The sequence below is a fragment of the Myotis yumanensis genome, unplaced genomic scaffold, assembly GCF_028538775.1.
Source record: "Myotis yumanensis isolate MYYU_CA2020_CCGP unplaced genomic scaffold, mMyoYum1.0.hap1 SCAF_10, whole genome shotgun sequence".
NCBI classification, from domain to species: domain Eukaryota; kingdom Metazoa; phylum Chordata; class Mammalia; order Chiroptera; family Vespertilionidae; genus Myotis; species Myotis yumanensis.
Genome location: NW_027223761.1, coordinates 4,554,290 through 4,578,885, shown reverse-complemented (window position 1 = coordinate 4,578,885; position 24,596 = coordinate 4,554,290). Strand labels below are relative to the sequence as shown.

The window sequence follows — 24,596 nt, the reverse complement described above, 5'->3', positions numbered from 1 at the left end:
GAGGCAGCCAATCAATGATTCTCTCTCATCATTGATGTTTCTCTCTGAAATCAATAAAAATATATTTTTTATAGATCAAGATGAGCTATCACTTCACACCCAGTAGGGTGGCTATAATCGTTTTTAAAGCAGACAATAACATGTGTTGTCAAGGGTGTAGAGAAGGTGGAACCCTTGTAACATTACTGGCGGGGAAATAAAATGGAGCAGCCGCTGTGGACACAGTTCAGCAATTCCTCTCCTGCGTATAAACCCAAAAGAACTGAAGACAGGCGTTCAACCCAAAACCTGCACATAGATGTTAGAGCGGCATGTTCACAATGGCCAAAAGGTGGGAGCAACCTCATCTCCCTCCTCCCACCAAGCCCCTGCTCCCGGCCTTGCCCTGCCTGCCGCAGGGCACAGGACCCTCGGCAGCACCCACTGAGGCTGGTAAATAAAGAAGAACCTCAGCCCCCCCCCCCCCACACACACACACACACACAAGCCTCAGCCCCTCCCTGGGACCTGCTCATGCCTGAGGGCAGGCGGGGCTTGTGGAAGGCCCTTCCGCTCTGTGTGGTCCCTCTGCCAGAGCTCTGGGCCCGCCTGCCAACCAGTGCCTGCCTCCACCACAGCCGGCCAGATTCCCTGGAAGCCCTGCCACCACCGAGCCCCCCTGCCAGCTACACGCACCCAGAGGGGCCTGTGTGGTAACTGGCACAGCGCTGTCCCGAGCTGATGGGCAGGTGGCTTTGGGAGAGGGGGGCTTCCTTGTCCATACCTGGTAGAAAGAAGGGAGTGAGCGCTCCGCACATTCCAGTGACTCTGGCCAAAGTGTGACCTAGAACGGCGGTCGCCAACCTTTCATTTTATTTATTTATTTATTTTATATTATGGTCGCCAACCTTTCAGACCTCGCGGACCACCAGGGGTCCGTGGACCACCGGTTGGCGCCCGCTGGGATAGAGGAGCTCAGGTCCCTGATGGCCATGGAGCTGCTGCAGTAAAGCTGGACTGGCTGTGTCTAGAATTCTTTTCACAGGAGACAAACACTTAACCTCTCTCCATCTCGTTCTAGCCACTGTTATTTCGGCTCTCTGTTACTTGTAGCCAAGTGCAATTCTTTATCGATACCAGAAGTTTTGGGCACAACTTTCCCCACCTCTCTTCAAGAACAAAGAGGATTTAAGAGGAAAATAAAAAAAAAATAAAAAAAAATAAAAAAGAACAAAGAGGAGTCTGATGTAGCAGCGTGACCCTGAGGAGGCCATATGGGAGGCAGAGCCTGCTGTTTGCAGGCCTGGGCCTTGTGTTGGCCTGGTTCCATTTGCAGGAATGGACAAATGTGTGGTTTCATCTCTTAGGCCTGGAGGAGAATAAAAGGGTTTGGTGCAGAAGTGCCCGGGGGAGGAAGGGGAGGCGAGAACGGTGGAGGGGGCGGGGAGAGGGCTCGAGGCTAGGCCTGCAGAGCCGATTCTGTGAGAGGGGCTCAGCCTCTGGGCTCACGCAGTGTCCCTTCCAGGCCTGGGTGGCGAAGGACAGCACAGCGATGGGGTGGCACAGAGCCTTGCATTTGTGTCCCAACCCCAGCCTGACCCTGACCCTGACTCTCTAGGACTGGCAGCCTGGGGACACCAGGGGCAGACCTGATGGCCAGAGGGGGGTGGGGGTGGGAATGGGGGCCTGCTTTCCTAGAGGGCAGGTCAGCAGAAGCAGAAAACACAGATGGGACGAGGCCAGAGAGGAAGGCAGGTGTGGGCTTGTCTGAGCCCACGTGAACCACCCCGGGGTGCTGCGGTGGCCGGGCCCTCGGTGTGCCGCTGGGTGCTGGGAGTGCGGTAATTTAGACGTGGATAAGGACAGCGCTTCATCAGTAGCTGCAGGCAGCTGAGCGGTGATACAGGGCTCGGGAATGTGATGAACTTAATTAACGTCATAAATTCCGCTCAGCTTCCAGTGCTGTGGCTCTCTTATTACCTGGGGAGACTTCCCCTGTGCAAGCGGCTTTCAGCAACAAGCTCCAGAAACATCCTGGAAGTTCGCAGCCCTCCCCGGTCGTGGAGCTCACACCACATTTTCTCAGTCCAGTCAATGTTTGCTCACCGAATCAGCAATTCAGCCAAATGGCCTTAAAGGCACATGCAACATTTTTTTTTTTAAGCAAAAGCTTCTATCTCAGTCTAAGCCGCTCCGTCTGGCCTTCCATTTGCCGAAGGACTTTGTTCCCAGAAACATCCCTTTGCCGGTGGATCCTCAGATAAAGATGCAAAACACGCAGCCGGGATCAGAAGTGCAGCAGCCAACATCGCTGCAGCTTGTACCGCGTGGTCTCGCCTCTGGTCAGGGAGGGACATCTTAACCTCGTTCCACAGACAGAGTCCAAGGCGGGTCGGGCGTGTGTGGATGTGGCCAGTGGAGCATCCAGGGCTTAGAAAAGAGGTTGTTCCACCCCCTCCAAACCGTCAGCAACACAGGAAGAGGGGCTCATTAGTAGCCGCCATATTTGTTCAAGTGGAATACAAGTGCTAGTTAAGATAAGGCGCGCCAACTCTGAGCCTGGCCCAGCACCAAGTGCCTGCCATATGTGGTTTCATTAATCCCCGTCCGTCCCTCCCACTTACACTTTCTTAAAAACTCCCGACTTGCTCGCAGGTGCCCACAATGTCCTTCCAGGACCCAAGCACAATCTAGGTCAGCGGTCGAGGACCACTGGTGGTCCGTGAGGTCTGAAAGGTTGACAACCGCTGCTCTATCCTGCCTTTGCTGTCCTTCACAGGAGGGTCCCATGCTTGAGGTCACCTCATGATCCCAAAATAGTTACTGCAGCTCCAGACATCACACCCACATCCCGGGCAGCAGGGAGTAGAAAGGAGCAAGGGCAAAGGGACATGCCTCCCAGCTGAGTCAGCCTCCATCCCAGAGCTTTCCCAGAAACTCCACCCAATAACCTTCTATTACATCTATTGGCTCTTTCTGAAAGGCTGAGAAACGTGGTGTTAGACCAGTAAAAAGCCCATTGGCACTCCCAACAGACAGGGGTGTGGATGTTGGTTAAGCAAATAGCAGCTTCGGACACCCCGTCTTGAGAGCTACACCAAAGTAAAGAAACAGAGCCCCGGTCCTAGCCGGTATGGCTCAGTAAAGTGTCAGCCTGCGGACCAAAGGTTCTGGGTTCGATTCCAGTCAAGAGCACGTACCTTGGTTGCAGGCTCCTTCCCGGCACAGGCCCTGGTTGGGGTGCGTGCAGGAGGCAACCAATCCATGTGTTTCTCTCACATCGATGTTTTTCTCTGTCTTTCCCTCTCTCTTCCACTCTCTCTAAAAATTAATGGAAAAATATCCTTAGGTGACGATGAACACAAAAAAAAAAAAAAAGAAAGAAAGAAAGAAAAGAAATAGAGCCTCGGATTAATTTCTCGCCTGGTTTCGTTTTTTTGCCAAGAGGGGGAGTGAGGAGGGAGTCCCAAGAAGAGAATGATACAAGTCCAGAAACAGTAGTTACGGCATCATGAAAAGAGGTAGCCCACTCTACACCTGAGAAGGGACCCTGAGGGGTGGTGCTCGCCTTAACCAGCCTACCACCAGAGCCCACCGCTCAGTAATGATGTAAAGCAGTGGCCGCCTGACTAAAGCTCCGCTGGTGGTCGACTGGGACTGCAGGGTCTTTGTCTCCTGGGTTTGCACAGAGCTTGTCCCTCATCCATCTTTTGTTTGTGTTGTTTGCTTTTCTCCTCGAAACAATTTATTCTAAATCCCCGTTTCTGGAGTTCCCGGGCCACAGTGTTCACATGGTGGAACCAAGTTGTTGAGCAGAATGAAAGAGAGCTCAGAGGAAGAATACCACGGTGTCACGTGTTGCCTGGCCTGATTGATTTCAACAGAGGCTGTGACATGTCTGCCTTTCTGAGCTGGCATGACTGCCTCCAATAAAGAAAGCCCAGATATATATATATATATATATATATAATTTTTTTTTTTTCAGAGAGGAAGGGAGAGGGAGAGAGAGACAGAAACATCAATGATGAGAGACAATCATTGATTGGCTGCCTCCTGCACGCCCCACACTTGGTATCAAGCCTGCAACCTGGGCATGTGCCCTGACCAGGAATCAAACTGTGACTTCCTGTTTCATAGGTCGATGCTCAACCACTGAGCCACGCTGGCTGGGCTAGAAAAGTCTTAAAGAGATAACTCTGAGAGACAGAGTAACATTGTGATGAAGAGCTTAGGGTCTGGAGTAGAGAAACCTAAGTTCTGGGGTCGACCTCCCTGGATGCCATTGTGTGACCTTGGACAGCTTACCCCTCTGACCTCGTTTTCCTCATGCACAAAATGGAACAATAACACCTGACAATAATGTAGAACCTATTCATGAAGTGAAAATTACCTGTGGACAACACTGGGCCCCGTGCCTGGCTCCTGGCCCAGGGCACATGCCCAGTAACATTAACGATTACTATCATTTGTCTGACAACAACAGTGATAATGGCATTGACTTGTATCGGGGTGGCACAGAAGGGGTTTAGCACAGGGCCTGGCACATAAGACTCAATAAATGGGTTCATCGTCATGATTATCCTTGTTGCTGAAGGAAATATCCTGAAAGCACCTCCTCTTTCCATGGGCCGCTAAAGACACTTCCCCCGGGTCTCCCGTCCAGCGCCCTAAGCCTCGGGCAGGGGTGACGCGGGCACCGAAGCCGGTGAGGAAGCTTGAGGAGCACCACCTGCGTGGCATCTGTGACTCCTGCCCACTGACCCCCAGTGCCAAGGGACCGGGGCTCAGAGGCAGCTCCTCCCATCCCTCTGCCCAGTGGCCTCCCGCTGGCCTGTGGCAGGTTTGCGGGGGTGTCTGTCAGTGAGCAGGCCCTGCCAGGCACCTGCTGGCCCCGCTGGGCGGGGAAATAACAGACATGGGGAGGGCATGGCAGACACCCCATACCCGCAGCACACCCTCCCCCAATACAGTGGCGCTGGCCACAACCGCTGGTAGAGGCTGGTTTCTGGGAGCTCCTACCGTGAAACTGGGTCTGCGTCCTGTGGGAGAATCCACATCGCACCAAGCGTGGCCCGGTGAGCAGAGCAGGAGGCATCGGGAGCCCGGGCTCTGCCCTTCTGCAGCCCTGGGGCGGCGGGTAAGTCCCCCACACACACACCCTGGGGGCCTTGGTCCCGGTCAGGAGAGTTCAGGGGGTTGGTCGGACATGTGGCTCAAACCCTGCCTCTGGGAAGCTTGTTACTAAGGCAGATTCCCGACCCCACCCCAGAAACGGGCTTCAGCGGGACACGGACGGCCCGGAACCCACCTGCCTCTTCCACAGGGACCTGTGCCCCGGCTGTCACTCAGCTGGTGGTTTCCGGGGTCCGAGTCTCACTCCCAGCATGGCTGTCTCCTGGGCCCCGGGGAGTCTAAGCGACGGGGAGGGCCAAGAGGGGAGCAGCGGGAGACAACCCCCACCCCCACCCCCACCCCAGGGCTCGGGCTCTGGCTCTGGCCTGGTGTGGTGTGTGCGCTCCACCGTGGCAACCCCCTCCCGCCCCAGCGGGCAGCTGCCAACACGGGGGCTGCTGGGAGACCCACTTGTGGACACTGGGCTCCTTGCTTTTCCTGCTGAGAAGCCCTCACCTTGTTTTCATCCCAACGGAATGGCCGTCCCAGCTGAGAACTGGGGGAGCCGGCTTGGCATGGGGCGAGGCCCATCCACCTCGGTCCAGGTCTGAGTCCCACAAATCCCTGCGGTCAACAAAGTCCCACAAGTCCCTGCGGTCAACAAACTCCCACAAGTCCCTGCGGTCAACAAACTCCCACAAGTCCCTGCGGTCAACAAAGTCCCACAAGTCCCTGCGACCAACAAAGTCCCACAAATCCCTGCAGTCAACAAAGTCCCACAAATCCCTGCGGTCAACAAACTCCCACAAGTCCCTGCGGTCAACAAACTCCCACAAGTCCCTGCGGCACCTACACAGGAAGAACACGGTGTTTGCCGCGAAGCCTCTCCCCCGCGCCCCGTGCCTCCCCGGGTGCCGGCTCACACGCTCACACACTCATCACACGCGCGTACACGCTCGCGGCTACTCACACACTGGCCCAGCACAACGCTTTGCGCACATGCGCGCTCCTACACACCCGCACTCACACCTTCGTGTGCTCACACACGCATTTACTCCCATGCACACACGGGTGCGTTCCCACCACCACCCACTCCCAGCCGGCCGGTTTGTGCCCACGCGGCCCACGCCGCACCGGGAGCCAGGCCGGGGAAGCTGCGGGACAGACTCCGCGTGTGGGCGGCGGGGCGGGGCGGGGCGCCATCGGTCCCCACCGCCCAGGACGGACCCTAGGAGGAGCTGGGAGGAGGGCCCTGCGCTGCCAGCTGCCGGGACGGGGAAGCGTGCCCCTCTCTCTTGCCCGGACGCGGTGGCTGTGGGGAGCAGACCTGGGCCAATCCTGATACCCTGTTTCTCTTGAGTTTTTAACAAACGGTGACTGGTGGCGGCTCCCAGTGTGCGGGCGCCTGGCCGGGGCCCTGCTGCACCGCCCCTCTCCCAGGGGTGCTGATGGAGCCCCGCTTCACTGAGAGGCAGGGGAGACCCAAGCCCCAGTGGCTCGGTCCCCACTGCCTACCTGGGAGGGCAGTGCCAGGATTTGGACCCGCTGCTGCTCCGCTCCCAGGTTCTACTGGGCTCAGGGGTTCCTGGCCCTGCCCCGCTGCCCTCGCCGCACCCCTCTCCTGGGAACTCCACCTCCTCCTCGCAGATGCTCCAGCCTGTCCCTGCATGGAGCGGGGGGGGGGGGGGGGGGGGGGGGCTTCCTTCCCGCCCCACGATGGGTCACAGGCCTCCGCAGCCAGACTCCAGGCCGGGAGAGGCCCTCGGGACCACCAGCAGCTCTGCCGCGAAGCGAGCAGGCGCAGGAGCAAGGACACTCCACGGGGGAGACGCATCATTTCATTCTCAAGGAGACAGCACGTCTTGGATCTTGTCCATGCTGCCGCAAGTCATATAAAATGATAGGATCGCTCTAAAGGGCAGTTTGATCATATATATCAAAGCCTTTAAAATGTGCTTGCGTGGGCATATCCTGTAGCTGTTAATTCCACTTGGAGGAAACGTATCCTAAGGAAATATTTGGACAGGTGAGCAAAGGTGCAGGCACAAGGATATTCACGCGGCACTGTTTAAAATAGCAGGAACCGACAACAGTGCAAGTAGCCAAAAATAGAGAGCAGCCTAAATAAATCCTAATATATCCATACAATGGGAATGTCATTGACATATTTCAGTTCTGAGTTTAAGACAGGCTGTATTAACCTGTTTACAGTTTTATGCCATTTCCATTAAAAGTCTCCATCAGTAAAGAAAAATCTGGCCCAGCCAGTGTGGCTCAGTGGTTGAGCCTATGAACCAGGAGGTCACAGTTCAATTCCCGATCAGGGCATATGCCCAGGTTGTGGGCTCGATCCCCAGTGGGGGGCATGCAGGAGGCAGCCAATCACTGATTCTCTTTCATCGATGTTTCTATCCTCCCTTCCTCTCTGAAATCAATAAAATATATTTTAAAAAAAGAAAAATCCAGCCGAAACCGGTTTGGCTCAGTGGATAGAGCGTCAGCCTGCGGACTGAGAGGTCCCGGGTTCGATTCCAGTCAAGGGCATGTACCTGGGTTGCGGGCACATCCCCAGTGGGGGATGTGCAATAGGCAGCTGATCGATGTTTCTCTCTCATCGATGTTTCTAACTCTCTATCTCTCTCCCTTCCTCTCTGTGAAAAATCAATAAAATATATTTAAAAAAAAAAAAAAAAAAGAAAAATCTGGAAGAGAATGCATAAAATGTGAACTAACAAATTATCCATGGAGTCTAATGCCCCACATAATTTTCCTTTCTTTTTTTCCCTTTTTGTTTTCTGATTTTTTTCTAAAGTTAACATTCTATGAGGTGAATATTTTGAAAATATATTATTATTGTTATTATTACTATTATTATACTGGTTTGACTACACATAAAACATGCCTGAAAGACTACACAAGGACTGCTGCCATTGGTGCTCAGGTAACAAAAGGGCCAGGGCACTGGAAGGAGATTTCTCACTGTGGATTCTTTTTTTTTTTTTTTTTAATATATTTTATTGCTTTTTTACAGAGAGGAAGGGAGAGGAATAGAGTTAGAAACATCGATGAGAGAGAAACATCAATCAGCTGCCTCCTGCACACACACCCCCACACACACACTGGGGATGTGCCCGCAACCAAGGTACATGCCCTTGACTGGAATCGAACCCGCGACCTTTCAGTCTGCAGGCTGACGCTCTATCCACTGAGCCAAACCAGTTAGGCTAATATATATCTTTATTGATTTCAGAGAAGAAGGGAGAGGGAGAGAGAAACATCAATGATGAGAGGGAATCATTGATTGGCTGCCTCCTGCACGCCCCCTACTAGGGATCAAGCCCGAAACCCGGGCATGTGCCCTTAACTGGAATCAAACCCGGGACCTTTCAGTCTGCAGGCCGACACTCTATCCACTGAGCCAAACCAGCTAGGGCCACTGTGGATTCTTTTGTATCCTTTGGCTTTGGAATCAGGTAAGTTTATCTTTTCACAAATATAAACTAAATTTAAATTTGGTAACCAAAAAAAGATTCAAGGAGCATCTTTGACATTTTACAAACTCCACTTTTGTGCAGCCATAAATGTGGAAGGAAACTGTTTACATCGGAGTTACAAACTCAAATACTAGAGGGTCCAGGGAAATAAATGGAACAGAGCTGGCATGAGCGATAGGGAGTGGTGGGGACTGTGGCAAACTAGAAAGCAGAGGCCCTGTTTCTGTGGCCACATGTTTCTGCTCCAGCTGATTAGGTCGTGCATAGAGACTGTCCCAGGGCTGCCAGCCCTTGCAATTTATCAATAAAAGTAAAACATCCAGAGTTTTATGTGCATTTTCTCATTTTAAAACATGTGCTACCAAAAAAAGTCTCTGTATGCCAGGCACAGGCAGCCAGTTTGCAATCCCTACTGCATCACTGTGGAATATTCTCAGAGAGCCCCAGGGAACAGTGAGGGGCAAATTGCCCAGAGTCAAAGGGTGGTTGTGCAGAGTACAGGCAGAAAGCGGCACCCCGACTTCAGTTCTAATGGAGGTTAGTGAGCTTGGGAAATGTTCAAGGCTGTCAAGCCCTCTCGGGGGCATCAGCATGTCAACAGAGCCAGGAGCCCAAGCTGCTCTCCAAGGCCATTCTAAGAGTAGAATTAGAGGCCGTTTGAGACAGCCACCATGTAAGGCTGGGCTGGTCAGAGGTCAAAGTCAAGGTGGAGAAGCAGACTGCCAGTACCCTCCCTGCCTCCAGCCTCCCCACTCCCTGCCTCCAGCCTCCCCACTCCCTGCCTTGGGCCTCCCCACTCCCTGCCTCGGGCCTCCCCACTCCCTGCCTCGGGCCTCCCGGCACTCTGCCGTCCACACCCTGTGCAGCCTTCAGCCCGGGTCACATTTGTCTCTCCCTGCAGTGACCACACGGAGCAGAGGTGGGACCACCCAGAGCCGGCTCGTTCTTCTGAGCCCCAGCCCTTCCCAACCCACCAGGCTCCCTCTTGGTGTCATTCCCAACCTGTGAGCCCAGCTCCTTCATCATGAAAGGCCCGGGACACCTTTCTTACAGTGGTTGTGACTCATGTGGGATGAAGGATAAGGAAATTGGAAATGAGAAACTATTTCTCATCCATCAGATTAGCATAGGTTTCAAAATGAGAATACTCAGTGCTTGTGACCATAGGATGACAGGGGACCTGTTCATATCCTGCTTCTGAGACTACGTCAGTGCAATATTTACTAGTGATTATTTGAAAGTCTAATTCAAAGTGTGTATCAAAGTCTGCAGGCAAATCTATAGAGACAGGGCTTCGATGAGAGGTTGCCCAGGGCTGGGGTGTTGAGGGGAAGTGGGGAGTGACTACTTTGGGAGGTGAGAAACTGTTCTAAAATTAGATTGCGGAGATGGTTGCACAGCTCGAATACCCTGAAAACCATTGAGTTGTCCTCTTAAATGGGTGAATAATATGGCATATTCTAATGCACGGATGTATGTACAAACTCGCCTGTCTCCGCAGCATTTACGACAGAAACAAAGCTCTCAACAGTACATCTCACTAGCCCCTGGAGCACCTGGAACCTATCTCAGGGCCAAAAGAAGACCCCCACCTCCACCCCCACCCCCCCACCCCCCACCCCCCCCCCCACGACTGCAAAACACCAAGAAAACAGGATAGAAAGCTGACTAGGGAGCTAAGTCCTGATCACGTTTGCACCTGGATCAGACCTTGCCTGAAGCTACCCCTGGGTTGAGCAATTACAAGAGCCTAAAATTCCTGTTCTTCTGAAGGAAGTTTAGGGTGGGTTTTCTGTTACTTATAACCAAGAGAACTGTAGGTGCACGTGGCAGAGCTGTCCAGATAGACACCCAAGATGACTGGTGCCCCACAGCTCAGAGCAAAAGCCAAGGACAAAGGAATCCTCTTGCCACGAAGGTCCGCCCCAGGCCGCCTGGCTGTTGGTCTGCCTGCCCCAAGACCTCTGCCCCACACACCCCATCAACACGCAGACGCCACAGACAGCACTGGTGGGTTTTTATTTTAATGTCAAGGGCACAGCCTCCCACATGAGCTGAGGCAGTGACTGGGGATGCCCAAACCCCAAACCACCCCATTCCACCCCACCCCTGCCAGGGGCAGCTGTGCCAAGGGGGGGTGGTAAGAAGGGGGCCTCCCCTTCAGGGGGTCGCCTACCTCCTTCCTTAGCCCCAATAGGAGAGAAGCAGGTGACACCAAGTGAGGCAATAATGCTTCAGGGGGTCCCCCAGGCCTCTCCCTGGACCCCCAACACAGGTCTTTGGTGGACGTAATTGCACAGACAATCCATAAAGTGACAGCTTGAGGGCCTCGGGGAAGGACAGGGAGAGGCCCAGCTCCGCCCAGGGGCGCCTCAGTGCTTAGAAATGGGAGGAGCCTTCCCTGCGGGAGCAGCCCCACCCCCACCCCCCCCCACCCCGTCCCCCGGGCGTCTCCGCAGGGCCACACCGCTCCCCGGCAGGCCCCCCTCCCTGCATCTCTATCTGTAAGACATAAAAAATTCTCTGCTTATAAAAATACTCTGCTCTGTCTGGGAGTGGGGGCGGGGAGTGGAGCCGAAGAGCCGGGGGCCAGGTCCAGCCCCTGCGGGAAGGGGTCACAGTGGCGGGGCTAGGAGGAGGGCAGGGGGCCGTTGGCTCGGCGCGGGGCTCCCTTGGCTGCGGGGGCCCGGCCCGGGGCGGCGGGCACCGGGGAGGCCCGGCGGGAGGCGGCGGCGCTCCGCAGCTTCAATTTCCGCCGCTTGGCCAGCGGCGCGTTCTCCACGCTCTTCAGGAAGAAGCCCTCGCGCTTGCCCCGGTTGAAGGCCTGCCGGACACGGGGCGTGAGTCCCCCACCGGGGCCTCCCCCTTCCCCCTTCCCGGACCCTCCCTCCCGAGCCACCAGGTCAAGGTCAACGGGCCTCCGACCTCCAGCACCTCAAAGGCCAGGCCCCAAGGGCCGGAGACCAGGACTCAGTTCACGCACCGCACCTTCCAGGGCGTGGAGATCCAGGCCTCCCCCGGGCCCCGCCTCCCCAGGTCCGTCCACCCCACACCCACCCGCGGGCCCCGCCTCCCCAGGTCCGTCCACCCCACACCCACCCGCCGGCCGCGCCTCTCCAGGTCCGTCCACCCCACACCCACCCGCAGACCCCGCCTCCCCAGGTCCGTCCACACCCACCCGCGGGCCCCGCCTCCCCAGGTCCGTCCACCCCACACCCACCTGCAGGCCCCGCCTCCCCAGGTCCGTCCACCCCACACCCACCCGCGGGCCGCGCCTCCCCAGGTCCGTCCACCCCACCCCACACCCACCCGCGGGCCGCGCCTCCCCAGGTCCGTCCACCCCACCCCACACCCACCCGCGGGCCCCGCCTCTCCAGGTCTGTCCACTCCCACCTGCAGGCCCCGCCTCCCCAGGTCCGTCCACCCCACCCCACACCCACCCGCGGGCCCCGCCTCTCCAGGTCCGTCCACCCCACACCACACTCACCCGCGGGCCCCGCCTCTCCAGGTCCGTCCACCCCACCCCTCACCCACCCCCGGGCCGCGCCTCTCCAGGTCCGTCCACCCCACACCCACCCGCGGGCCCCGCCTCCCCAGGTCCGTCCACCCCACACCACACTCACCCGCGGGCCCCGCCTCCCCAGGTCCGTCCACCCCACACCCACCCGCAGGCCCCGCCTCCCCAGGTCCGTCCACCCCACCCCACACCCACCCCCGGGCCGCGCCTCTCCAGGTCCGTCCACCCCACACCCACCCCCGGGCCGCGCCTCCCCAGGTCCGTCCACCCCACACCCACCCGCGGGCCCCGCCACCCCAGGTCCGTCCACCCCACACCCACCCGCGGGCCCCGCCACCCCAGGTCCGTCCACCCCACACCCACCCGCGGGCCCCGCCTCCCCAGGTCCGTCCACCCCACACCCACCCGCGGGCCCCGCCACCCCAGGTCCGTCCACCCCACACCCACCCGCGGGCCCCGCCTCCCCAGGTCCGTCCACCCCACACCCACCCACAGGCCCCGCCTCCCCAGGTCCGTCCACCCCACACCCACCCGCGGGCCCGCTCTTACCAAGAAGGTGGCGTTGAGACCGGAGCGCACGGCGGGCCCCGAGGACTCCAGCACGTCCGGCGTCCGGAGCGGGGGCGAGGAGCGCGCGCTGCCGTCCTGCAGCCACGAGCTGCCCCGCAGCCCCTCGAGCTTCAGCCTCTTGGCCGGGTCCACCGTCAGGAGCCCTGGACGCGGGGTGGGGAGCATTGGGTGGCTGTGATCCTAACAGCCCCACTCTCCTCCCGACCAGTCCCCTGACCAGGACCCAGGACCAGGGACGATCCCTAACCCAACATGACCCCGTGGCCTCCCCCTCCCCAGAGACAGCCTGTGACCGGCTCCGCACCTCGGACAAGCTCCTTGGCTTCCTCAGACACGCTCTGCCAGGCCTCCCCGTCCAGGGAGAAGCGCCCCTCGCGGATCTTGCACATGATCTCGGCCGCCTGGCTCTGCCCGCCCTGGCCCGAGGCCCCCTGGAAGGGGACCTGCCCGGACAGCATCATGTACTGGGGGACGGAGGGGGGCGGGGAGTGAGACCGGCCCAGGCTGCGGACCCAGGGAGGCCAGGAGGCTGACCTCTCGGCCCACCCCTGAACCACCCACCCTCTGCTGGAGGGTCACCCCTAGGCCCATTGGCGATGACCCTGACCTCCAACCCGGAATACTCAGATGCCCCAGCCCAGCACCGGTGCGACCCCGCCTCCGTGTTAGGACGACCTCTGACCCCAGCCTCATATCAAACCTTGCCACGCCCACCAAGACGACCCTGCCCCTGGCGCCCCTGGTGCCCTTCATCACGAAGACCTCTGACCTCAGACTGGGCGACCCTGAACCCTCTCCGGGCCCGTCCCGTACCAGAATGACGCCGAGGCTCCAGAGGTCGCAGGACTCGTCGTAGCCCTGCTGCGCCAGCAGCTCGGGCGCCGCGTACTGCAGCGTGAAGCAGGGCGTCTGCATGGGCCCCGCGGGGCTCTGCGGGCGCAGCCGCGCGAACCCGAAGTCGATAATCTTCACCGGGGCCCCGGGCGTGTCATCGGCGTACAGGATGTTCTGTGACGGGGCGGAGGCCGTCAGGGACCGGGCCTCCGGGCCTCCCCCCACCCCGCCCCGCTGCCGAGGTTCCGCGCCCACCTCGGGCTTGAGGTCGCGGTGCACCACGCCCGCCTCCTCGTGCATGAAGCTCACGGCGGACACCAGGCTCCGCAGGATCTGGCTCGCCTCCGACTCGCTGAAGTGCCGCTTCTTGCGGATGTGCTCCAGCAGCTCCCCGCCCCGCAGCAGCTCCAGGACCAGGTACGTGTGCAGCTGCGCAGCAGGCCGGCCACGGTCACCGGTGACCGACCTGGCAGCCCCGCAAGCCAGGCCCCGCCCCCAGGCCTCGAACTTAGCCCGTGAGAACCGCCCCTCCTGCCTTCCAGGCCCCGCCCCTTTGGCCCCCTTAACCCTGCCCCCCTCCACACCCTCCTCAGATTTCACTCCCCCGGCCTCCTTAGCTGCTTCCAGTCCGCCAGGCCTACTCCCCTCAAACCCGCCCAGGTCCCCCGGCCCCGCCCACGGCTCCCTCAAGCCCCGCCCCGGCTCCTCCCCGCCCCCCCCCCCCTCGTGGCTCCGTGCGTCCCAGCCTGCAGGCACCACCTGGTCCTGATGCACCTCGTGCAGCTTCACCACGTTGGGGTGCGACTGGCACAACCGCAGGGCGGCCACTTCGCGCTGCGTGTTCGCCTCCAGCCTGGGGGGCGGGCGGGTGGACGGGCGGGTCAGGAGGGTTGGCCAGTGGCCCCGCCCGCCCGGACCCAGCTTCCCGGCCCGCCCGGCCCGCCCGCCCCAGGCCGGCTCACCTGCGGCTGAGGATCTTGACTGCGAACTCCTGGCCGCCCTGGCGCTGGCGGCAGCGGCGACACACGGAGAAGCTGCCCTGGCCCAGCGCAGGCTCCCGCAGGTCCAGCTCGTACTGCTGGAAGAAGGGCGAGTCCTGGGGGCACAGGGGCGCGTCAGCGGTCCTACCTGGGAGCCTGGAGGCCACGCCGCACCCCATCTCGCAGAGGTCCCGGATTTCACCGCCGTCACACCGCGGCCCAGCCTCCCTACCTGCATCATGGCGCTCCGGGCCACCGCTGCCCGCCCCGGCCGGTCTCCAGTGCCAGGTGCTTCGAGCACATCAGTCATCACAGCGTTATTGTGGTCAAACAGGATGGACGGTGCCACGAAGGAGTATCCCTGGTTGGGGAGGGAGGTGGGTCAGGGGCGGATGGGTATGGGGGGCTGGAGGTGCAGAGGGGGGTCCCTGGAAGGGCCAGACCTGGCCGGGAGGAGGGCAGGCAGAGGAAGACCCCAGACCAGGTGTGTGGGAGGGTTGCTTTTGCATCCTGACACAACAGGATGCGTGGACATTTTATTCCAATTTGTTCTATGATCACTTGGGGTCATGTCTGTCCCCCACCAGTCTGTGACTCCACCTTTCTCGTTACAGTAACCCAACCTTCTGCACCCCGCCCCCGCACCCCCCCTCCAATTACACTTAAATCTTAGCGGATGTGGGTCCGGAATTGCTGGGGACAACCTGAGGGTCTAAGGATGAAGTGCCCGGGCAGAAAAGAACCAAGAGGCAAAGAGATTCCTAATGACGTAGGCTCAGCACCTGGATGCAGCCTTGAAGGGCATCGCCTCACAATGTAGTGGCCCAGAGAGGGACGGGCAGTGCGTGGAAGGACTGTGACCTGGCATCACACCCGTTTCACTTGTGAACATTCAACTGTGCCCACTGAGGACAAAAAGTCTTCATTCCTTCCTTTCAAATCAAACTGTGGCCTCCTCTGCGAGGAGGGAGCTCTGAGGCCATGTAAAGAGAAACCAGCTACCACTTGGCCTTTCCTAAGGACCATGTCCTGCCCAGTCAAGGGAGTCTCAGGTAATCTGATGCGTTTCTGCTAAACACGCAGCCCCCTGTGCGCGAGCATGCACGCTCCGCCTGGGTGGGCTCACTTCCTGTTAGGTTCATCCCGTGGCCGGATCTGTGCCTGGCACACTGTAGGCACTCAACACATACCAGTATTTCTGAGTCCTGCAATGAATGAAGGAATGAATGAATGAGAGTAACCATCCATTCGCAAGAAAGAACTTGCTCAGAACTGTGAGACAATGGATCGAGAGATGCTCAAGCACAGAGCTGTCACTCGTGGAGCTTCACAGAGGAGATTCTCGTAGTTGACACTGGCCTATTCTTACGTAATAGATGTAGACCAGGCCCTACAGGCCAGGCCCCACACTGGGCACAGGGATGCGGAAATTAAACAACAGTTCCCGCCTCCAGGAGCTTCGCACCAGGGGAGGCAGTCTCGGTTGGGCTGCCAGGACACAACCACCGGACAAACGGCTCAGAAGGTGCTGTCTGCAGGGGACTGGTGCACAGGCAAGTGCAGCCCGGGCCACGGGAGTGGAGCCTTCACCCAGGGCGGCGCTGGCCAACGCGGCTAGAAAGGTCCGCGGGAGCCAGGTGAGCGGCAGTGGGGAGGGCACTCCAGGTGGAGGGAACTGCATGGGCTATGGTACAGGGGCGCGTTGTGGAACCTCTGACAGTCCACTGCGGCTACAGCACCAGGTGGGACGATAGCGAGCGCTGAGGCTCGGCTCAGAGCAGGACCTCACGGTGCAGGGCCTTGAATCCTGAGCAGAGGAGGGCCTTGTCCAACAGGCCTAAGCTTCTAAAATTGGGTGGAGGGGGTCTGTGCCCCCAGGAATGTGATACGGTATGCCAATGGGCATCAAAGCCACAGGATAAATATGGCCTCTCTTCCTAGGTGTCTACTTAAGCAAGTGAATAATTTAAAACGATATTTTTATGTACCAATAAAGAGTTATGATGGAGTAAAAGGAAAATTAACGTGAAATCTAAAGATAAACCATGAAGTTCAAAGACGTGTCCTGCCATGGTGGTCTCCATGACTGGCAACTCCAGGTCCCCACAAGTAGAGAGGTCTGGGGGGAGATGCCGAGTCCTGACCCGACACGGGGTGTATGTAGTGCCCACGGTCAGCCAGGGCCGAGGCTGGCTCTCACTCACCTGGAAGATGCGCGAGTCCCCAGATGGGGGGCTGCCAGCCGGGGAGTAGACGGGCTCCAGCCGAGTAAACTCTTCTGCGAAGTTGCTCACATCCAGCTCTGAGCGGATCTGGGGTCGGAATGGAGCTGGAACCTTTCTGGCAGCCAGAGCAGCCCAATCCAGACCCTGGAAAGAAGAAATGAGAGACTGAGGATCAAAGGGCAGGAAGGGGAAACCCCTCTCCGCTCAGGCCACCCTCTCCGCTCAGCTCCTCAGTGAAAATACGGGCTACCTTGCATTTGGGGGGAAGGTGTTCTTGCCTCCCCAGCCTCTATTTCCCTCCCTTTGACGCCCAATTCCTATTCCCTTGGAGAATCACCCTCCACCACACTCAGTCAATTCTGGGACTTTCAATAGAAGTGGCTTGCAAACCTACTCTCTTCCCCCCATTACACTTCAATCTTCGAGGATATGGGCCTAGAATTGCTGGGAACAACCTCGGGGTCTGATGATGAAGTCCCCACGCAGAAAAGCAGAACCGAGAGACAGAGAGATTCCTGATGATGTAGGTTCAGCACCTGGATGCAGCCTGACCTGAAGTCAGCCCACTTTTCCTTCAACTTTTCTCTTGTGGGAGCTAGAACATGCCCTTTTATACGTAAGCTAGTGTGGCAGAGCCTGTTCATTGCCTGCCCAACATTCATGTTCCCTGTCTTCCTTGGTTCCATAGCCCCAATTTAAGCCCAGGAAGCAATGTGCAAACTAAGGCAATATTTTACACACTTCCTTATAGTTAGGAGTGACCGATAACTTGCAAGCAAATATTGCGAGGTAGGAATCAAGGAAAAGATCCTCAAGAGGAGGGTGGACAGTTGGCAAATGCCCTTTTGGCCCTTCCCCTCCTCCCTGCTTCCTGCCTGGCTATCAGCCTGGATGGCAAGTGCTCAGCAGTCATATTGGACCGTGAGGCAAACCTGGGGATGGAGGCTACATGCTAAAAACGGAGGGGCATCAAAAAAAAAAGGCTTGGATCCGTGAAGACTCCATAGCAGCTCCAGCCTGCCAACCTCTAGATTTCTTTTATGTAAGAAAATAAATAAGTAAATAACCCTCTATCTTGTTTAGACCACCGGGCATTCCAATACCTGTTAGCACTAAACTCTACTCCATGGATATCACCATTTCTGAATTGGACTTTTTGTCACGTGAAGCCAAGAAGCCTGACCTAGACTTGAAGGCCCCAGTTCTGCCACCAGAGACCTCAGCGTTGCCAGCACCGAAGAGGCTGCCTTAAGAGAAGGGGGAGTGAGGGGAACACCCCTTCTGAGCATCAAGCCTCAAAGACCTTGGGGTATCTCTGGAATGGCTACTGGTCAACTCACTCCCAGGACCCAGGGCCCAGCACACACTCGGGAGGGTTGAGGAATTCACTTAAGGAAACAGACACTGGCTCAGCCGCTTCCCCTACAAAGCGACGCCTTCACTGCAGACTTAGGTTCCCGTCTGAGAAAGCATCTCCCAGGGTCCTTCTAGGCAGGTACTTGCAGGGAAGAGCAAGGAGATGACACTCATAAAAGGGTAACTGAGTGTCTGCCCCACCACAAATCCCCGCAAATGGGTGCTTTCGTTACGTCAGACAAGTGGCAAACATGATGCCCACGTGTAAACGAAAGACAAGGGCCTTCAAGTCACCCAGACGGAGGTTTGAATCTGAGCTCCACCACTTCCGGGCTGGGTGATCTTGGGAAATTACTTAACCTTTCTGAACCTCAGTTTCCTCATCTATAAAGAGGGGAATAGTATCTCAGTGGTTGAACATCAATCCATGAACCAGGAGGTCACAGTTCAATTCCAAGTCAGGGCACATGCCCAGGTTGCAGGCTCTGTCCCAAGTAGGGGGCGGGCAGGAGGCAGCCAATAGATAATTCTCTCTCCTCATTGATGTTTCTCTCTCTCCCTCTCCCTACCTCTCTCTCTGAAATCAATAAAAACATATTAAAAGGATGGGAATAAAGAGGATGGTTCTGAGGGTTACATGAAATAATGCAAGCAAAGGGCTGATGTAGGGAAGCACGAGACTTGGTTGGGAAGTTTGTAAGGAGGAAATTCTGAAAAGGGGAGTTGGCTGAAGGCCGCCCCCTAATTGTTCCTTGGCCTTTCCTAACAAGTCTGTGCACGTGCGGACCCTCTGGTGTTCATCGGAATCTTTACGCTTAATCTTTAGGTGTCCTTGCTTACAGGACACTCCAGATACATGATTACTTCTCCTACTGATTGTAACTAAACGATAAACTTTATCCCATGCCCTAACAAGTTTGGCTCAATGGATAGAGCGTCGGCCTGCGGACTGAAGGGTCCCAGGTTCAATTCCGGTCAAGGGCATGTACCTTGGTTGCAGGCACATCCCCACTGGGGAGTGTGCAGGAGGCAGCTGAATCGATGTTTCTCTCTCATCGATGTTTCTAACTCTCTATCCCTCTCCCTTCCTCTCTGTAAAAAATCAATAAAATATATTTAAAAAACAACAACAACAAAAACTTTATCCCAAACTGCTGTCACAATAAAAGCCTGAAGAGGCAGGCAAACAAGGCTGTTTGGTTCCTATAGCCAGGCAGTCCCTTAGCCCTCTCTTTCACAGCAAACCTGTGTTGGAGTCATCATTCATCCGTCGCTCAGGATTGCTGGTCAGCCCCGGCAGGCTGACACACAGTAGGTGTTCACTGTTACAGGATCCTGCTAGGCACTGACACGGGCCATGCAGAGCACCCACCAGAGAGGTCTCACATGGAGACAAATTCACTCTGCTCTGCACTCTAACCTGCATATGCTCCTGGCAAGTAAATAAAACCCACATGACTAACTGACCGTCCATCTAAGTACAGGCACACGGACTGTACAGGGACAAAGAACAAAACTGGGTGGGTGCTAAGAGCCATAGTGTGGCTTTTCGTGCTGATTTAGGCTGACAGGAGACGTGGGGTCTGTGTCCGGTTCCACACGTTCACTGTACGATCCTGGGTGGGTCACCTCCCTTCTCTGAACCTGTCCAATGAAAGGACTGACGAATCCATTCCCAAGTCCCTGGCAGTCCTGACAGTCGATGAACCTAGAATTCTTTCCCCCAGGAACACACATCTCCCGAGTTTCACTAGAGATGGGTGGGAAGATAAGCCTGCTTCCCTGATCTGGAGATTTTTTCTTTTTAAAAAATATTAATATATTTTTGTTGATTTCAGAGAGGAAAGGAGAGGGAGAGAAACATCAATGATGAGAATCATTGATCAGCTGCCTCCTGCACGCCCCCTACTGGGGATTGAATGTGCAACCCGGGCATGTGCCCTGACGGGGAATTGAACCATGATCTCCTGGTTCATAGATCCACGCTCAACCACTGAGCCACACCAGCTGGGCAGGATTCTTCTAAATCAAGTGAAATTGGCCAATCTCAGACATCCCTCCAGTGTCCCCGAGCCCAGAGCAGCAGCCCGGCTGGGTATGTGCAGAGAGGTGGGGGTGGCTCAGAAGCCTCACCTGGAAGAAACGGTGGCTCTTGACCTCCTGTGCCCCCTGGGGCCCCGCACCCAGCCGCTTCCGGGGGTCCTTGCAAAGTAGCCGCTGCAGCAGGTCCTGCGCCACTGGCCCGATCCGAGAGGGGAAGGGAGGGGAGCACTTCAGGATCCGTCTGGGAGGATTTGGGGGGCGTCAGGGGCAGCGAGCCCCGCCCACAGCCCTGCCCAGCCACCTCAGCTGCCCCCTCCCCCCCATCCAGTCCCACTCACTGCCTCCAGCCCCACTCACCGGGACACCTCTGCCTGTGTGTTCCTCTCGCCCTCCAGCGTGAAGGGCGAGGCCCCCGTCAGCAGCTCAAAGATCAGGATGCCCAGGCTCCACCAGTCCACAGCCTGCCGGGCCCAGCCAAGGTGAGGGCCCGCGGCCACCCCCGCCTCACCCCACCCACCCCCCACTCCCCTGCCAACCCACCTTGCCATGCCCCGACTTGCTGCGGATGATTTCGGGGGCCATGTACTCGATGGTGCCACAGAAGGAGAAGGTCCGCTCTTTCTGGGAGGGCAAGAGGACCCATTTTGGACACCCAGCAACTCCCAAGGCTCAGAGTAGGACTCGCGAGACTTATGCGGGTTGGAGCCGTGGGAACTTCCTGAGCGCAGGGCGTGGGGCTGTCTCTCTCTGCACCCCGAGAAATGCAGAGCCAGGCCTGGAGCAGGAGCAGGGAGGAGGTGGCTTGCCTGGGGTGCAGGATGCGGGGTGGCCTTCACTCACCTCCTCCGTCAGGAACTCCTTGCTCAGCCCGAAGTCTGTGAGCACAATGTGGCCCTCGGAGTCCAGCAGCACGTTCTCCAGCTTCAGGTCTCGGTAGATGATGCCCAGCTGGCAGGACAAGAGGGGCACTGAGCCTCCTCCCACACCCCCACCCCCCCACACACACACACAGACAGGTCGCTGCTCAGGAGACGGGGATCTCCAGGACAGGAATGGGCCGGGGGGGACTGAGTCACTGGACCGAACAGGCCATTTAAGAGGCAAAAACAAGGAAGGAGGACTCCATGGGGAACTCCCAGGGGAGCCGACCCCAAGGTCCCAGAGACCGGAAAGCCTGTGTGAAGAGCCCCATTTCAGAAGGCTTCAGAAGCCAAGGCACAGGTCTCGGATTGAGGAAGTTCTGTGAACACGGCCCCAGAAGGCAACCCCGAGTTCCCTGTGAGAGGAAAGCCCCTTGGAGGCACCAGGGGAGGCCCCACCAGGCGGGCTGCGGCCTTCCCTCCAGGAGGCCAGGGCAGCAGCTCCGGTTCCCCCCTACCCACCCCCATGAGGCCCAGGGAGAGCGAGCCCTGCGGCTGTCCTGTTTGGAGGCCCTTGAGAAGGCCCAGACCATTGCCCATGGCAACAGGCATGTGGCAGGTCCTCACCCACCTTGTGCAGGTGTTCGAGCGCCAGCACGATCTCGCCCGCATACACGCGCACCTCAGCCTCCTTGAAGTGCTGGCGCTGGTAGAGGTGGGTGAACATCTCGCCCCCGTTCACATAGTCTGGGGGGTAGAGTGGAGGTTGGGAAGCAGTCCCCGCGAGTGGCCCCAACTGCTTCCTGGCCCCCAAGGCTGCCAGGTGCCCGCCCTTACCCAGGATGAGGTGCAGCTTGGCATCGGTCTGGAAGGCGTAGTGCAGCGTGACCAGGAAAGGTGCCTGGCGCACCAGCTCCAGCACCGAGCGCTCCGTGCGCGTGTGCTCCCGCGTCTTGGCGCGCTGCACCAGCGCGGCCTTGCGCAGCACCTTCATGGCATACAGCTTCCCTGAGTCGTGCCCGCCCGCCTTCCGCACCAGGAACACCTTCCCGTAGGCTGTGGGAGCAGGGAGTGGGCAGGAGGTAGGCCGTGAGCAGAAGGGTGGTACAGGCTGGTGGCTGTGGGAATGATGCCAACCCAGAAGGGTGTGCAAATTGGAGGAAAGAGCTGGGTGAGAGGAAGGGAAAGGTGCACAGCACCAGGAGGGTGCTCAGCAAAGCCGGGGAGGGGGTGTGCAAACCAGCTGGGGGGCCTGCAGCTCCAGGAGGCCTGCAGAGCAAGTGGGGGCGGGGCATGTGCAAACCTGTGGAAGATCAGACTGATTTGAGAGGATGCAAATCCAAGGAGGGAGGCAGAGGTGCAGGCGGACAGGGAAGCGATGTGCAAACCTGAGCTGGGAGTTTGCAAAGCAGGGAGAGGGCTCATACACAGCCAGGAGAGGAGCGCTGCTAACCGCTCGGAGGGCTGCAAGCACCCAAGGGTGTTGACAAACTCGGGAGGCCCTTGCGGGGAGGAGAGGCCCTGAGAGTGGGATGCAAACCCGGGCACAGCAGGGCGGGGCCGGCAGGCGGCGGTGCCAGGAAAGGGTGGGGGGCATAGCCGGTTGCCTGGCCCAGGCCCAGGCGGGCGTGCCCCGTGGGGAGGCCCAGGGCACTGTCCCTGGGACACCTGCCGGCGGGTGGGGGTCCTCACCTCCCGTGCCCAGCACCTTCAGCAGCTCGAAGTTCTCCACGCTCACCTTCTCCTCGTGCCCGGTCAGGTTGGCTGTGGGCACAGGGGGCGAATGAGCCCAGCCGGTGCATGACCCCTCCCTGGGCCCCGGCACCATCACCCCTCCCGGTTGTCCCCGGCCGCCCGGCCCCACCTTCCGTGATCCGCAGCTCCACGGCGCAGCCCTCGTCCTCATCCTCGTCCCCCATGGCGGGCGGGTCGCTGGGGCCCGCGCTGCTCGGCTCCGGGCGGGCTCCGGGCGCCGGTTACATGGCGGCTCGGGCCGGGGCGGCGCTTCCTGGTGCCGCCTCCCAGCTCCCGCCCAGCGCGGCCTGACTCAGGCGCCGGAACGTGGAGGCGCGGCTGCCAGGGGGCGGCGCCGGGGCGGCGGGGCGGCGGCCGGCTGTGCACTCCCGACCGCACGCGACCCTGCAGGGACCTGGACCACCGCTGGGGCGCGGCCCGGGTCCGAGGATGAGCTGGGGCCCCCGCTGGGCAGGCCTCCGGGCCAGGTGTCTGCGCGCCGGGCGTCTGGGGCCGGAGAGGCCAGTGGTGCTGCCGCCGAGCCTGTGCCCCGAGGGGGGACTCCAGGAACCTCCGAACCCGCCCCTGGGCGCCAGCCCCGGGCAGCCCAGCACGCCCATTTCTGGCCACCAGGGAAAATGAGGGACTCCATCCAGTTCCCAGCTCGCTGCTAGATCACTCCTTGAAGGCTGCAGACCGGGGAGGGGTCTGCAGGTCCCCCTGACAGAGGAGCCAGCGGCCTGAGCGACAGGCTGCCCTGGCCCCGCGGCTGCCAGCACAGCACCCAGCACCCAGCACCCCTCACTCAGTGTGGCCACCACTCGGTGCTGGGCGCCTGAGAGGGTGTTTGAATCCCGGGAGCCGCACAGCCCCCTGACACCCTCTCCCCTGGGAACTTGCCTTTGGGGCGGTGGGAGAAGGGTGGTGTCTAGAAGCTCAGGTGCCCTGAGAACCATAGCGGGGTCTCTGGGCTCCCCCTTCCCCAGGAGCACCTACAGGGGTGCTGAGAGGGCAGGAGCCAGGGCCCACCATGGCAGGGAGAGGTGAAGGAATCTACAGCTGGTCTGTAAAGGGACCTCGGCTTCAGCACCCTTCACAGCCCGCCCAGTGCCACATGCCCACGTGGTCCTGTCCCCAAGCCTGGCCGTGCCCAGCAGAGCTTAGAGTAGGCCTCAAAGAGGAGTGTCAGCCCTGGCCGGGTAGCTCAGTTGGTTAGAGCATCATCCTGATACACCAAGGTTGTGGGTTCAATCCCCGGTTAGGGCACATACAACCAATGAATGCATATACAAGTGGCACAACAGTCAATGTTTCTTCTCTCTCAAATCAATAATTTTTTTTCATTTTTATTTTTTAAAGGGGTGTTAGAGCCACACAGGGGTGGCCTCCTCTCACCACCAGGCCCAGAGCCCTGGCCAGCTGTCCTCCAGAGCCTCTTCGCTTCCGGATAACTGACAGGAGCCACCTACGGGGCGGGCGGCCAACAAACTCCCTCCTTGACGCTTATGGGAGGGGCTCCCAGCCTCCAGCTTCCAGCCAGAGGCCAGGGGTCCGCTCCCTCCATCAGCCTCTGAAACTGGAGCTAAGAGGGAGCAGGTAGGTTATGCCCAAGGGGCTGCAGGTCACCCTGAGGAGGAGGCTGCCCCTCCCAGCTCTGCCTCCCCCACCCCCCTTTAAGGCTGCCTCACCTCAGTCTGGGCAGCCCCGCCCTACCCTCGGCAGCCCCAGGTGCTTGACTCACGTCCTGCCACCAGCCTAATTGCCCCTTTCCTGGATGTCATCCCAGAAGCCTTTGTGCCTCCACCACAGCCCAGCACTAGGTGACACTCCAGGCCGGGAGCTCCCTGGGGAGGGGCTCAACCCCAAGTGGGGGGCAGTGGGGGAGACAGGAA

The 24,596-nt window shown here is 58.6% G+C and overlaps 1 protein-coding gene across 3 annotated transcripts; it reads right to left on the bottom strand.

Moving 5' to 3' along the window:
• Positions 1–10,585: 10,585 nt before the first annotated feature.
• On the bottom strand, positions 10,586–22,973 carry RPS6KA4 (ribosomal protein S6 kinase A4). Of its 3 annotated transcripts, none has more exons than XM_070427394.1 (17): positions 22,835–22,973; positions 22,663–22,734; positions 21,808–22,026; positions 21,602–21,717; positions 20,951–21,058; positions 20,651–20,731; positions 20,468–20,571; positions 20,201–20,351; positions 16,691–16,855; positions 14,719–14,847; positions 14,469–14,602; positions 14,266–14,359; positions 13,762–13,935; positions 13,486–13,680; positions 12,977–13,136; positions 12,652–12,815; positions 10,586–11,409 (listed from the first exon to the last, which is right to left on the bottom strand). In XM_070427394.1, exons 1-17 carry the CDS (start codon positions 22,887–22,889, stop codon positions 11,215–11,217), a joined length of 2,316 nt encoding a protein of 771 aa, XP_070283495.1. In that variant the 5' UTR covers positions 22,890–22,973; the 3' UTR covers positions 10,586–11,214. The 3 variants fall into 3 exon arrangements, with proteins under 3 accessions (XP_070283495.1, XP_070283496.1, XP_070283497.1); XM_070427395.1 differs by having other exon boundaries at positions 14,469–14,581; XM_070427396.1 differs by lacking the exon at positions 21,808–22,026.
• Between the last annotated feature and the right edge of the window lie 1,623 nt (positions 22,974–24,596).